The sequence below is a fragment of the Cebus imitator genome, unplaced genomic scaffold (assembly GCF_001604975.1).
Source record: "Cebus imitator isolate Cc_AM_T3 unplaced genomic scaffold, Cebus_imitator-1.0 Scaffold85, whole genome shotgun sequence".
In the NCBI taxonomy this organism is placed as follows: domain Eukaryota; kingdom Metazoa; phylum Chordata; class Mammalia; order Primates; family Cebidae; genus Cebus; species Cebus imitator.
In genome coordinates, this window is record NW_016107400.1 from 5,023,451 (window position 1) to 5,038,467 (window position 15,017).

At 41.7% G+C, this 15,017-nt stretch overlaps 1 protein-coding gene across 6 annotated transcripts in view; it reads left to right on the forward strand.

The window, feature by feature from the left end:
• METTL9 (methyltransferase like 9) overlaps positions 1-15,017 on the forward strand; it is a 46,729-nt gene that overhangs the window by 4,673 nt on the left and 27,039 nt on the right. For all 6 annotated transcript variants that reach the window (XM_017534381.2, XM_017534382.2, XM_017534378.1 and 3 more), the window contains exon 2: positions 11,059-11,249. In XM_017534381.2, the coding sequence (XP_017389870.1) occupies positions 11,059-11,249 (191 nt within the window). The remainder of the gene's footprint in view (positions 1-11,058; positions 11,250-15,017) is intronic.

The following is a 15,017-nucleotide window of genomic DNA, read 5'->3' on the forward strand; positions in this document are numbered from 1 at the left end:
AAAAAAAAAAAAAAAAAGAATCCAGATGTATTTTGACATGAATACATTCATATTATGAAAAGAATCATCCATGAATGAAGATTAAAATGAACAGAAGAAAGGTGTGTAGAAACCACCATGAGATAAAGTAGGAAAGTGTCCATTCTGCACTGTGGCTGAGTTGATCGTTTTTTTCCACTTAATATTCCGGGACCCTGGGTTTGCCTTATAACTTCATTGCTTGTGAAGTAACTGTAACTGTTTTTCCTTCTTCAGATTAATAGTTTTATACAGGGTCTTCTAAGTGTTCATTTGGGTGTGTGAGTTCCCTAGCTAGCCACATCTGGTTCTTTTGGCGTTTCATAAAAGTAGGGTTGTGGATTTGATTGAACCATACTTAGCGCAAGTTTTCCTTCTGGTTATTTTATTAAGGAATTATGATGGAGAATTCTGTGGTTAAAAGATCTTGGGAAATGTTTATTTATTAAAAGTTTCTATTTTGGGCCAGGCACAGTGGCCCACACCTGTAATCCAGTACTTTGGAAGGCCGAGGTAGGTGGATCATGAGGTCAGGAGTTCAACACCAGCCTGGCCAAGGTGGTGAAACCCCGTCTCTACTAAAAATACAAAAATTAGCTGGGCTTGGTGGCGGGCACCTGTAATCCCAGCTGCTCGGAGGCTAAGGCAGGGAATTGCTTGAACCCCAGGGACGGAGGTTTCAGTGAGCTGAGATCACACCACTGCACTCCAGCCTGGGCAACAGAGTAAGACTCAAAAAAAAAAAGAAAAAAAAATTGCTATTTTGTTAGTATAGCTTGGAGATGCAAGGCTCCTTTGGGCTAAAGCTGCTCTAAAATTGTAATAGCAGTGCCATTTTAGTAACTTGGTTTGGTGTGGTAGCTTCAAAACTGGGATTATGTTTCAGTTTGGGCAAGCAAGAAGCAGGGTTTCACTTAGAGCAGGGAAGTGGCCTGGAGGCCAGACTGGTCTCAGACTTATTTTTACAGCCTACGAAATAAGAATAGTTTTACGTTTTTAAATGGTTACCAATAAAATATCAAAATAACATTTTTTAATACATGAAACTTTATTTATGAAATTCAAAGTTATTTCAGTGTCCACAAATAGTTTATTTTTTTAATTTTAATTTTAATTTTATTTATTTTTTTTTGAGATGGAGTTTTGCTGTGTCACCCAGGCTAGAGTGCAGTGGCCCAGTTTCTGCTCACTGCAACCTTTGCAGTTCTCATGTCTCAGCCTCCTGAGTAGTTGGGATTACAGGTGCATACCACCATGTCCCGCTAATTTTTATATTTTTTAGTAAAGACAGGTTTCACTATGTTGGTTAGGCTGGTCTTGAACTCCTGACCTTAAGTGATCTACCCAAAGTGCTGAGATTAGAGGCATGAGCTACTGTGCCCAGCCCACAGATAAAGTTTTATTGAAAGAGAACTACCACATTCATTTACTTGTGGTCTGTGAGCTCCCAGGCTACAATAGCAGCGTATTTGCTACAGTATGGCCATCAAGCCTAAAACATTTACTATGTGGCTTCTTAGAGAATAAATAATTTTTTCAAGAGAAACTCAGCTTCCTTATCCAACAGCATTTTTTTTTCTTTCTTTTTTTTTTTTAGACAAGATCACACTCTGTCACCCAGGCTGGAGTGTAGTGGTGCAGTCTTGGCTCACTGCAGCCTTCACCTCCTGGGTTCCAGTGATTCTTGTGCCTCAGCCTCCTAGTAGCTGGAATTATCGATGTGTGCCAGCATGCCTGGCTAATTTTTGTAGTTTTCATAGAGACGGGGTTTCACCGTGTTGGCCAGGCTGGTCTTGAACTCCTGGCGTCAAGTGATCGCCCCCCTCAGCTTCCCAAAATGCTGGGATTACAAGAGTGAGCTGCTGCCCCCAACCTCCAACAGCATATTCTTAATCACAGGTTGCAGGGTGGGTAGATTTGACTCACTGGGAAGAAATAGAGCCAGGGCAGTGAGAAACTAGTAGATACCATTGCTTTTCAATATTGGCAGACTCAGAATTTAAAAAGACAACAACAAAAAACTTAGGATCTATTTTTTTTTGGTGCATTGCACCTGGTGCTTAAAGTTAATTCAGCTATTATGGAGCTACTGAAACTTTGAAAGGACCCTTAGGCCCCAGGTTCTTGGTAATAATAGCCGCTCAATAGCTTCTCAATTGATGGAATGAAAAATTGTTATAGAACTTGCTGAACCAAACCACAACAATTTCTCCAGGTGACTTTCTGCAAGGTTTTTAAAAAGCACAGATAACATTCAATATCCAGAATTATTAAGGTATAATTTAAAATCGCAAGTATGTGTATACCTGTGACTTATTTTTTCACTTTCTTATATAAGCTCAAAACTGTGTTATGCCATGAGTGATGATGAATTCAGGACAGAATTGAAATCCTTTTTTTTTTTTTTTACTCCCAAATGAAAAAATGCTTGGACAGTATAGCCAGAGTCCAGCACTGTGCACAGGACGGAGTGTTTCCTGTCCACTTACCCCTCATTTACCTTATGGAGGCCTGGAGTGAGGCATGAGTTAACAGTGCTTCAAGGATAGTCAGCCAGCTAAGCCGGATAGACACTGATGGATTGGCGTCCTACTCTGCACTGCTTTGGAGAATCTGGAAGCCTTTGCAGCTGAATACCAAAGAGACTTCGGAAAGGATTTCTTTCCTTCCTCATAATCTATGTTGAAGCCCCAACAAGTGTTTGCTTCAATTTCACAGAACACTAGGATCTCTTTCTTGTGCTGGATATACCAGGAGTCTTTACGTTTCCCTTTGAAGGTGCCCTAAAAGACCCTAGTAGCTTCCAGTAGAAAGCTCTGTTGGGTAGACCCTCTGAAGCTTTGTTAAAAGTTTAGGATTATCCAATAGTGAGTATTTAGTATTTGCAGAGGATTGACAGTAATTTATTATTAAGTCAAAGCTGAAGCAATTTAATCTGTATAAATTGATTCCCCTCATGGATATGAGGGTGCCTGTCACTCTACACATTGAAATCTCACGTAAAGAGGTTATTGGGTTGAATTTATATCGTTTGTGGGAAAATGGTGAATGGTCTGACTATTTACTCCTATGCAGTACTTAAATGCAAGGTGTCTATGGTGAAATGTCTGGACTGAGTTGATTTCATTGCAAAATCTTAGAATGTGAATTTTGAGTCCTTAGCTGACAAGGTCAGTATTGATGGAATTGGTCTGCCCACTCCTGTAGTAGAAAAGATTCTGTGTTCATAGACCTTGAGCAGTGGAACTTTTCTGATTGTTTTTGGTGGCACTGAATGCCTCGGTTCTTTGCTCACCCATTCCTTTTGAGAATGGCTGGATGCCCAGATGTACAGTGTGGTTTTTAGGCATTCCCTTGAACTGCACTTCTCTGACCAGCCCTTGCCTTGGAGAGAAAGGGGAAGGAAATATGAACAGTTAGTGGCCTTCTGTTGTGTGCCAGGCACTTCAAATATATTATCCCCAGTGGTCCTCATAGAACTCTTGGGGGTTAGTGGTACCATCCGCACTTTACAGACAGAAGAGTGAGGCTGAGAGAGATGAGAGACTTGCTCAACAGCACAGAGTTAATGGATGATAGAGTTGGGCTTTGCACTCAGCGTTGTCTGGCTTCAAGGCAACACATTTTCTACTGCTTCATGATTCTCCTCCTAGTAAACCTTGTGCTGTCTGAGGGGTGGTAAAAATAGACTTACCTTCTTTTTTTTTTTTTTAAGGCAGGTTCTTGCTCTGTCACCCAGGCTGGAATGCAGTGGCACAATCATAGCTCACTGCAGCCTCATACTCCTGGCTTCAGTAGATCCTCCTGCCTCGGCCTCCTGAGTAGCTTCTAAACTTTTTATAGAGACAGGTCTTGCCGTGTTGTCCAGGCTGATCTCTCAAACTCCTGGCCTCAAGCAGTCCTCCTGCCTCAGCCTCCCAAAATGCTGGGATTAAAGGTGTGAGCCACTCCTCCTGGCCTAGGCTTCCCTTCTGAATAGGAAACTGCCCCCACTCTAGTGAGGCCTCTGTGTAGACACTGAAGTTAGGCAGCTGTGTACAATACTAGTTGAAGATTTTGCAGTTTGTGAATTAGATGAGAATAGGGCAGTTGTTTGGAGTCCTGACCTTTATCTGGTTTGTGCATGCTTTTTGTAAGGCTTAAAGTTGAAAAAGATTCTTACACGTGTTGTCTTTTTCTTCCCCCCTCCCCCGACATCAGCCATTCTCTAATTTTCCATCACCCACTGAGTATTTAATTGTTCAATCCTGTTCTGACACTAACTACCTGGAGTTAGGGTCATGCTCTACAGAGTTAAGGGCTCAGTCCCTTAACTCAAGACTGCCCTTATTTCAGAGGTCAGCTGCAAGTCCTGGGTCCCCAGGCTACCAGTACTTTTGTCCAACTTGACTACAAAGTTGGGAGTTCCCACAACTCTACCTCCACCCTACCCCATAATTTCCTATAATAGAATGACTCATAGTACTTAAGAAAACACTTAGGTTTACTGGTTTATTATAAAGGCTGCAATTGGGGAATGGCCAAGCGGAGGAGATGCATAGCGCAAGGTGTGGGAGGTACTGTAGCGTTTCAGTTTCCTCTGATGAGCCACCCAACCAGCATATCAATATATTTAGGACCCCAAAAGCTCCCAGGGCCCCGTAGCTTAGGACTTTCATTACGTAGGCGTGACTGGACTCAGTCTTCAACTCCTTTCCCATCCTTGGAGTTTGGAAGGTGGGGCTGAAAGTTTGAATCTTACATCCCTGGCCTGGTCCCCATCCTGAAGCTATCTAGGTCACCCACCACTATCAGGAGTCATCTTGTTAGCATACAAAAGATATTCTTACCACCCTGAGATTCTTTAAGGGTTTTAGGAACACTCTATCAGGAACCTGGGACAAAGACAAATATTTATTTTTTATTTTACATTATCTAAAATCAGTTAGTTTTCTTTTTTTCTTTTTTATTACTTTCTGACTCTACTAGTGTACTTAAATCATTTGTATTTTGGGAAAAAATACTTATATATTACAGGTTTGATTAGTTGATAAACTCAAAGTAATTTCAGAAAAACTTTTAATCATATTCCTTGGTCTGATAAGCAATTATAATTTTATAGGAAAATTGCATTCCTACTTTGAACGAGTGACTCATCAACCAGGGCTATATAAATGTTAGGAGGAATTCATGGCTTAATGAGGAATTTTTTTTTTTTTTTTGAGACCGAGTCTTGCTCTGTTGCCCAGGCTGGAGTGCAGTGGCACAGTCTGGGCTCACTGCAACTTCCACCACTTGGGTTCAAGTGATTCTTCTGCCTCAGCCTTCCAAGTAGCTGGTATTACAGGTGTCTGCCACCACGCCTGGCTAATTTTTGTATTTTTAGTAGAGACAGGGTTTCATCATGTTGGCCAGGTTGGCCTTGAACTCCTGACCTCAAGTGATCTGCCCACTTCGGCTTCCAAGTGTTGGGATTACAGGTGTAAGCCACTGTGGGCATCCAGGAAAATTTTAAGACAATATGATCTAATATTTAATCACTTTGGTTAGCTAATACTGTCAGACATGTATTCAAAACGCCTGGCATCCACCTGATTTGGCTGTTTATTACCTGGCCAGTTATTAGTATCTTCGTAGTCATGTTGCCAGTAGGGAGAATATTGCTATTTACTGTAATTTTTAGATGTTATGTTTAGTTATCACATCCTGTTTTGTATTTGGCATAAGCAGATGACTGAATGGAACCATGCTCACTTCATTAGAGTTTGTCATTTAAAAGATTTCTTTGTTTATTTAGATCAAACGACATTTGAGTGAGCTTTAAAGGTAGATGCTGCTAATAAGACGCCTTTTCAGACACGGTAGACTCCAGCCAAGGAGTCCAGCCTCATGGTAGAGCTGGCACATAGTCCTGTCAGTATGTGACTTTAACAAGCATAGTACTTTGTTCTTGCCTGTGCACCTTTGTCTCTGTAGTCTTTGAGGAGTGCACATTCAAATAACTTGCTTGCGTCCGGTACTAGTGATTCATGCCTGTAATCCCAGCACTTTGGGAGGCTGAGGCAGGTGGATCACCTGAAGTCAGGAGTTCAAGACCAGCCTGGCCCACATGGTGAAACCCTGTCTCTACTAAAAACACAAAAATTAGCCAGGCGGCGTGGTGGGCGCCTGTAATCCCAGCTACTTGTGAGAGAATCGCTTGAACCCTGGAGGCAGAGGTTGCAGTGAGCTGAGATTGGGCGACACTACACTCCACCCTGGGTGACAGAACAAGACTCTGTCTCAAAAAAACCAGACAAACAAAGAACTCACCTGCTTGAAAGTACACAAGAGCCTACAGACAAGCCACCCAGTGCTGCCAGCTCAGCGTAGCTTTTTTTTTTTTTTTTTTTTTTTTTTGAGACGGAGTTTCATTCTTGTTGCCCAGACTGGAGTGCAATGGTGTGATCTCGGCTCACCACAACCTCCTACTCCCGGGTTCAAGTGATTCTCTTGCCTCAGCCTCCCGGGTAGCTAGGATTACAGTCATGTGCCACCATGCCCGGGTAATTTTGTATTTTTGGTAGAGACGGGGTTTCTCCATGTTAGTCAGGCTGGTCTTGAACTCCTGACCTCGGGAGATCCGCCCGCCTCAGCCTCCCAAAGTGCTGGGATTACAAGCATGAGCCGCTGCCCCCAGCCCAGTGTAGCTTTTTATCTAAGCTGCGTTGTCTGGAGAGAGGTGAAACCAGGAGGCCTGCCCATTGGGTTACAGGGGTTCATGTGCTGATTTTCCCTTTCCTTGGTATTTCACCTCAAGGGCAAGGTGACTCCTTTAAAGCTCTGACTCTCCTCGCCAAGATCATAGTCACATTACTTGTTTCCCTTGGTTTCTGATTTTATTTTCCCTCTGGAATGTAAGTTCCCTGAGGCCATCGAGGCCATCTTTTAATTCAATCAGCTGAAGGCCCTAGACCATAGTTAAGCTGGGGTAGTGGGAAACACTCTTGGAGAGTCAATACAGTGACGTTTTGTGGGTAAGCCCATGTATGGGTTCTCAAGCAGTGGCAGTTTTGTCTCCCAGGGGATATTTGGCAATGCCTGGGACATTTTGGGATGTCACTTGGAGTAGTACTACTGGAATCTGATGAGTAAGCGCTAGGAATGCTGCTAAACATCCTACAATGTGCAGGTTAGCCCCTATAACAAAGGATCATTCAGCTTCAAATGTCAGTAGTGTGAAGGTTAAGAAAACCCTGACTTACAGGACCTTAGTTACTTTCTAGACCAGATTATCTTTTCTCTATACACATCTGGTTCGGTTTAATTGGCAGGATAGTCCTGCTTTCTCTTCTTTAGCAGACACACTCGGTAGAGTTAAGAGAAGCTTCTTTGAAAGAAACGCTTATAAAACAGAGCATGCCTGGAGCGGGAGCTTGAATCAGCTGGTGCTGCTTAGGGACCCCAGGCTTCCCATTTGTTCAGAAGTTGCAAGGTGGTAAATGAAATGTAAAGCACTTGGCTTGGTGCCTGGTGCATGATAGGTGCTCAGTTGGTGTCTTCCTTCATTGCTTGCTTCCTTGCTTGTGGTAATGCAATTTTGTGGTAAGTGGGTAGCTTTAACCACTGTTTGTAAAATTAGGTTTAAGCAAGGCCTTGCAGAGTTTGAGAAATTTACAGAAACCCCATGGCAGCAGTCTCTGTGGTTATCCTTCTGTTTCCTCTAGGATTTTGTTAGAAACTCCAAATTCTACCTGTTTAGACTGCCTGTTGATGAACATATATCATTTGTCTGTATCAGTGCCAGACACTGAAGCCATTCATTTTCTCTGCCTTTAATGAAGCTCTCAATTTACCTGGGAAGATAGACACGGAACATGCAGTTGTCTACAATTATTCAATTCAGAGATTGTAAATATTACCAAAGGGACAAATAGGATGTATGAAAGGGTATTAGAGCCCTTTCTTTTTCAGGGAAAATATACCTAGGAAATATTTAGGCTGCAGTTGAATGAACCAGGTGAAGAGGGAGTGGGTTAGGTGGTGGGAAATGTGGGGAGCAGAGCAAATACCGTATGAGACAGCCATGGGAAAGGGGCCTTCCAGAAAAAGAATGAAGGGGTAGAGCAGTGTGATGGAGTGAGGGTCCAGGGGTCATGGGTTCGTAGGTAATGTCACAAGGTAAGGCTGGGGACACAGAATGGACAAAAATTGTGCAGGGCCTTGTAAGCCATATTAAGCATTTTGGATGTTATTGTAAGATTCCTGTGAAGCAGGGTAGTGATGTGATCAGATTTGCATTTAAAATTTGCATTTTTAAAGAGGTTTGCTAGGTTACTTATGTTTTTGGGCCACTTTTAATTTCTGGAAGATCTAACTGCCACCTACATTTAGGTGTGTGTGTGTGTGTGCGTTAGAAAAACAGCTTTATTGGGATAAAATTCACATACCATGAAATGTATCCTTTAAAAGAGACAATTCATTGATTTTTAGTGTAATCACAGAATTGTACTGCCATCACCAGTGTTAATTTTGGAACATTTCACACCCCCAAAAGAAACCTCATGCCCATTAGCAGCCAATCCTCATTGTCCCAGCTCCCCAGCCCCTGGCAACCACAATCTGCCATCTACTTTCTATCTCTGGATTTGCATAGGCAAGACATTTCACATAAGTGGAATTATACGGTATGTGGTCTTTTGTGACTGACTTATCTGACTTAGCATAATGTTGTCAAGGTTCATCCATGTTGAAGCATGAAGCAGTGCTTCATTTCTTTGCATGGCAGAATATACTATTATTTTATATGGATCTATTATCACATCTTGTTTATTCACCATTTGATGGACATTTGACTTATTTTCACTTTCTGGCAAGGCTGCTGTGAAAGCAACATTTGTGTCATGCAAATGGTCAGAAAAGACAAACATTTCACCTTTCTTTTTAAAGAGAAGGGTTTTGCTTTTTTTGTTCTGTTAACACATTCTGTTCAATAAGCAGTTTCCTGAAAGACCTATGTAGCAGTAAAGGTTCAACCACACGTGTTAATGTCGATGAATTGAGAAAAGTGCTATTAAAAACTTGAGTTTTCCTCTTGAAAGCACTATTTGCAAGTTTTCCACTTGAAAGCACTATTTGCAGTTAATGGTGCCAGTTCCTGCTCGGTTCTGGAAGTCAGAATCCATTGTGTTCTAGTCCATTTACAAGTGGATGCCAAGGAATTCTTAGTTCCTCTGTTTCACTCGAATGACTTCTCATCTACATTAATAGAATGTACCTGATTGCCTATTATCAAGGTGATGGCTTTCATCTTGATTAGCCATTTCAGAGAATAAAAAATAAATAAAAGTCAGAGTGGCCTCCATATTACAGAGTTCAGAATGTGCACCAGGAGGTCACGAGTATAATAAAAAACGGTTTATGACCTGCACAGGAGCATAACTTCAGGCACAATAAGTATTAAGAATTAGAAAATCATTAAGCAAGAACATTTTTAGACCAAGGGGAAAAAGTGTAGGCAGTGAATGTAAAAAGCTTCATAGCTTGTCATATAGGGTAGGAAAAATAAAAATAGTTTCATATATAAAGTCCAAGCAATTTTGATAACTGTGATGAAATGGCAAATTAGTACAAATCAGTCCACAACTGGAAAAGCTTGGTTTACCCAGTTTAGGGAACAGAGTTTGTAAAATGATTAATCTCTGAAATTTAATGTGCCTATTTGTGTTGATTTGTAACTAGTTCCTTTTAACGTTAGCGTCAGGAATGTTACTCAAGATTTCACTGAACATTTAGTAAGCTTAGGATGATTATAAACTTGGTCCACCAATTAATTGTGCAAGCACTTACAGGACACTTACTGCTGATAAAAGTTTGTACTTTTCAGGGGGAAGCAAATTACTCTTGGCCAGTTGACTTTCTGGGAAAAATTTGTGTTTCATGGGAGATAATGGATTAATAGTAAATTATGTACTTTGTAGTTTCATCATTGTACTTAATGGGCTTATTCTCATTTCTCAGGCCATGTTAGGGGAATCTCATTGCTATTATTATTGTAGGATTCTCACTGTGTACTTTGTATTATGTTGTGGACTTGCCTACATTATCTTTTTTAATCCTCATAGTACCCTACCAGGATAGACAGACATCAGTGACGTCCCTAGTCTACAAATGAATGGTGGCTCAGAGATTAAGTGATTTGTCTGAGCTCATGTAGGAAGGGCAGAGCCAGGACTTAATTGTGGGGCTGATGCTAAATCTGATGTCCAGTCTGCCTTTCTACCTCTCTGCTAACTCATTTATTATGAAAGATTAAATTTCATCCACAGGTGAAGTACTTGAATTTTGTTCTAGAATGTGCATTCTGGTTAGAGCCAATTCCTGAAAATCTGGTTCTTAGCATGTTACTACTTGGTCTTCTCATTGATTGCAGTATGACCTTAAGTAAGCTCTTAATCTTTCTTGAGCTCATGTTGCCCCTGTAAGAATGTCATATGACCTCTTTGTAAAGCATACCTCAAGATTTCTAAAGGTCTCTTAAATAGCCCATAAGAAGAAAGGCAACTTAATCTGGTCACTGGAGTGTTAAATTCTGTTGCTTTACTTTGCCATTTGGGTTTACTTGGTGGTTTTGAGTTAAGGCATTGGATTATGTGACTTTTTTCTTATCTAAAAACAAGGATGCTGCTAGCTGTTTGCCTTCTGATGTTGAATCTCAGTGAAGGAGAGGCCAGCAGAGCTTTCTAAATCTCAGGGGTATAGTGACTAACACTTGGCTGGGAGGCCGAGTGCCTGAGCTGTTGTCTGGTTCTGCTGCCTACTAAGCTGAAGACCCAAAAGCCTCGCCACCCTTCCCTCATCCCTTCTACCTACCTTGAGGGCTGTAAGAGAATTAAATGAGAAGTCACGTCTGAAGAAGTACTTTATATTTTACAGGTTATAGGAGTATACAAAATCATTATTCTCAAATTATGAGATTGTATTCTTTGGAAATCTTAGATTTGATTTAGTCTTCTGGTTTTTTGTTTTTGGATTTCTTAAGTGACACTTTGTGTGTTTAATTTTTGTTCTTTTTTTTTTTAGTGGTATGTGTGCAACAGAGAGAAATTATGCGAATCACTCCAGGCTGTCTTTGTTCAGAGTTACCTTGATCAAGGAACACAGATCTTCTTAAACAACAGCATTGAGAAATCTGGCTGGCTATTTATCCAATTATATCATTCTTTTGTGTCATCTGTTTTTAGCCTGTTTATGTCCAGAACATCTATCAATGGGTAAGTGAATCTTGGACATTTATTTTTTTTCTTTATCTTTAGGTTTACAAAAGGAAAAACCAAAAAAAGGAAAGTTGTCTTTTTCACCATGTTGACCAACTGAGCTACAATACTTCTACTAGTCAGAATCCTTGGCAATTGGTCCAGCATTCTATCTTTCTGTGGTTCTTCCCTTTAAATTCACCATGACAGATAGCCTCATTTGTATATGTATTTGTGCGGGGAGTTACTTAGGGTAGTGCTTCTTAGCTTTCTTGTACACAGGAATCACCTGAGGATCTTATTAAAATGCAGATTATGAGTTAGTAGGTCAGGGGCTAGGCCTGAGAGTCTGCTTTTTTTTTTTTTTTTTTGGTATTAACAGAGTGCTGCTCTGTTGCCCAGGCTGGAGTGCAGTGTTGCAATCTGGGCTCACTGCACCCACTGCCTCCCACGTTTAAGCAATTCTTGTGCCTCAGCCTCCAAGTAGCTGGGATTACAGGCGTGCACCAGCACACCCAGCTAATTTTTGTATTTTTAGTAGAGATGAGGTTTCACCATGTTGGGCAAGCTGGTCTCGAACTGCCTCAAATGATCCATCCACCTCTGTCTCCCAAAGTGCTGGGATTACAGGCGGGAGCCACTGCGCCCAGCGAGTCTGCATTTTTAACAAGCTTTTAGATGATGCCAGTGATGCTGAATGCTGCTGGTTCTGGACCACAAAGCAGGAAGACTCCTGGAACCAAGCCCTGAAGCTGAGGGGCTTGTGCCCTTAGACTGAAGAGTAAGATCTTTGCCGTAAACATACTTCTCAGTAGCAAGTTTTTTAGGGGAGGGCTAATAAGCCCAACAGTAGATGATGGCTAATTTTGAGTGAAGAGTTCTGTATCTGTTCTTAAGTAATGTCTAGGTTCACCAGAATTTTAAAAACTTATTGTGGAATTCTCTGTCCTCAGAGGGGTTCCCTCATATAAATCCATAGAAAAAGCTTTAGGAGTTTTTGAATATCCTTTCTTGGCCAAATTTTCAAGCATTCCAAAGACCCTAGAATCTAAAATGCCAAAGAGAAAAGCAGCAGGGCTCAATGCTTAAAAAGCCTTGTTGGACCACCGAAACCACTGGTTGGGCCCACTTTTCTTTTCGCTTGAGGTTTGGAGCCAGTTTCTACTGACTATCTGGATCCCCCACTGTATCACCTGGTCCCTAAATATGTTTTTAGGCACCGCAAGCCATTTCTTAAGATTTCTCACTTGATTTTCTTCATTGTTTATGTGAATTGCCATACATCTGCTTTGGCAAACAGTTGTTATTTTTATATGAGTAGTTGAGTTGCTACAACTTGGCCTGATATTTTGTTCCTTAAATTGGTTAGACTGAATTTCTGTTCTATACCATTTATTCTTCCTTTGGAATTCAGATGAGTCACTGTAGCAGAGATTCTTATCCTTTTTGGGGTCCTGTAGCTCTTTGAAAGTGATAAAAGGTAGGAGTCCTCTCTTCAAAAAGTGCTTACATTCAATATTTTGCATGTGATTTTGGGGGTTCAAACTTAACCCTTTCCTCTACCCATAAGACCCTGGTTAAAATTCCCTGCTCTAGAATTTCACAGTTTGATCAAAGAGGGAATGCAGTTAACAAACCCCTTTTGGCTTCCCTAACTTAAAACTCTTACGCTTTTTTTTTTTTTAATACCCACCCTGCTTCCAATCCTTCCTGCCCTGTGTCCCATTCTCAGCTAAAAACTAAATTTAAGGGCCCACCAGTACCTTTCCAGCCATGGTAGTGGGAGATTATTACTACAGGTGGCCATCTCTTATAGAAATCATTACTATGGTGCTGTCTTGAATTAAGACACTTATCAAACTTCCTTTATGTTGGAAAGGAGAAGGTCAGGTAAGGAAAGACTTGATAGCTGTTCCAGAGTTAATTTTATGAGGAAGAGGCATCCTCTTCCCCTCTAAGTCCGAGAGAACTTAGGTTGTGACCAAAGAACCTAGGATCGTTATTAAACACTAAAGTTAAACCAAAATTGAAGGGTCATGTCTCTCCATGATATGTGTTTATGGGAAACTTTGTATTGGGCTCAGTATTTTAGGTGAGACTGTTCTTTGTTGTGCGAGTGTCCCACACACTGCAGGAACTTGTAAGTTTTCTGTCCTTGCTCACTAAATGGCAGTGGTACCCCAGGTCATTATGATTACTGGAGACTCTCCTGTCTACTCTCAATGCCCCCTAGAGGGCAAAATCAATCCTGGTTGATAAACACTGGGCTTGATGGATTTTGATTTATTTTTGACAGTATTAACTTTTTGTAGAGACCCTGTTGCTAATGTTCTTTGGAAATAGGACAACACTTCCCCCCTCTCTCTAGTGCCTTTCTTTCTTTCTTTTTTGTAGACAGGGTCTCACTCTTTCACCTAGGCTGGAGTGCGGTGGCACAGTCATGGTTCACTGCAGACTTGACCTCCTCAGGGTCAAGCAATCCTCCTGCCTCAGCCTCCCAGGTAGCTGGGACTACACATTCATGCTACCATGCCTGGCTAGTTTTTGTATTTTTATGTAGAGGCAGGATTTCACCATGTTGCCTAGGCTGGTCTCAGACTCCTGGGTTCAAGAGATCCTCCTGCCTCAGCCTCCCAAAGTGCTTGGATTACAGACGTGAGCCACCATGCCCAGCCTCTAGTGCCTTTAAGTGTAGATCGGTCGGATGAACTTGGTGAACTCTGATCTCAGGTGACCTCTAGTTCAAAAATTTTATGATTATCATGCCAAGATTCCTCACATCCCAAGGAGATGGCTTGGGAAGCATGCTATTTAGAGCTGGGAAAATTTAAGCAAAGCAACTATTTTGTGACTTACTTTTGGTCCTGTGGTAAGTCAGCATCAGCATTTAAAATGCGCCTCTCCTTAGCCATGCTGCCAGTAGCCTCATTCTGCTGTGACTCTGGTTTCTGTGTTAAAATTTTGTGCAGTTACTTCAGCAAGTTCAGATTTGCTTATTTTCTTACTGTAGCATATGAACAATTGAGGATTAAAACAACTTGTCTTTTATGAGACGTGCTTTTCTTTGGTAAGCAGTTGTAGTTGGTAGCATCATGTTCTGTGGTCTCTGAGGTCTTACGCTCTCCAATTCTTTTCTTCTTGAGATGGAGTCTTACCCTGTTGCCCAGGCTGGAGTGCAATGGCGTGATCTTGGCTGACTGCAACCGCCACCTCCTGGGGCCTCCTGATTCTCCTGCCTCAGCTTTCCAAGTAACTGGAATTACAGGCCCCTGCCACCATGCCCAGCTAAATTTTTTTGTATTTTTAGTAGAGACGGGGATTCACCATGTTGGCCAGGCTGGTTTCAAACTCCTGACCTTGTGATCTATCTGCCTGCCTCTGTCTCCGAAAGTGCTGGGATTACAGGCGTGCGCCACTGCGCCCAGCCACTCTCTCCAATTTTTTAGCATTTCTGTGGGGCAGAAGATTTACTGTAAGCTTGGTTAAATTCTCTTATGGCCTTAATGGGAAAAGGAAGGGGGACTTCATTACATAAACTCCATTATTTGTATTTTTTCCTAAAACTGGTCTTACCTTGGGCACCATGTTGAATGCATCTTTCCAGTCACCATGTAGCAGCAGCAAACATATTGTACCTTACGATTGTTTCCCAAGACCAGCAGTATAGCACAGGTTTCCCTCCCACTTCCTAGATCAGTGGTCCCCAAACTGTTTTCCAGGGTCTGAGGAGGAAGTGCCTCAGGAACTGCTTCAGGCTGCAGAGAAAGGCCTCGAAGTGGGCTGGCC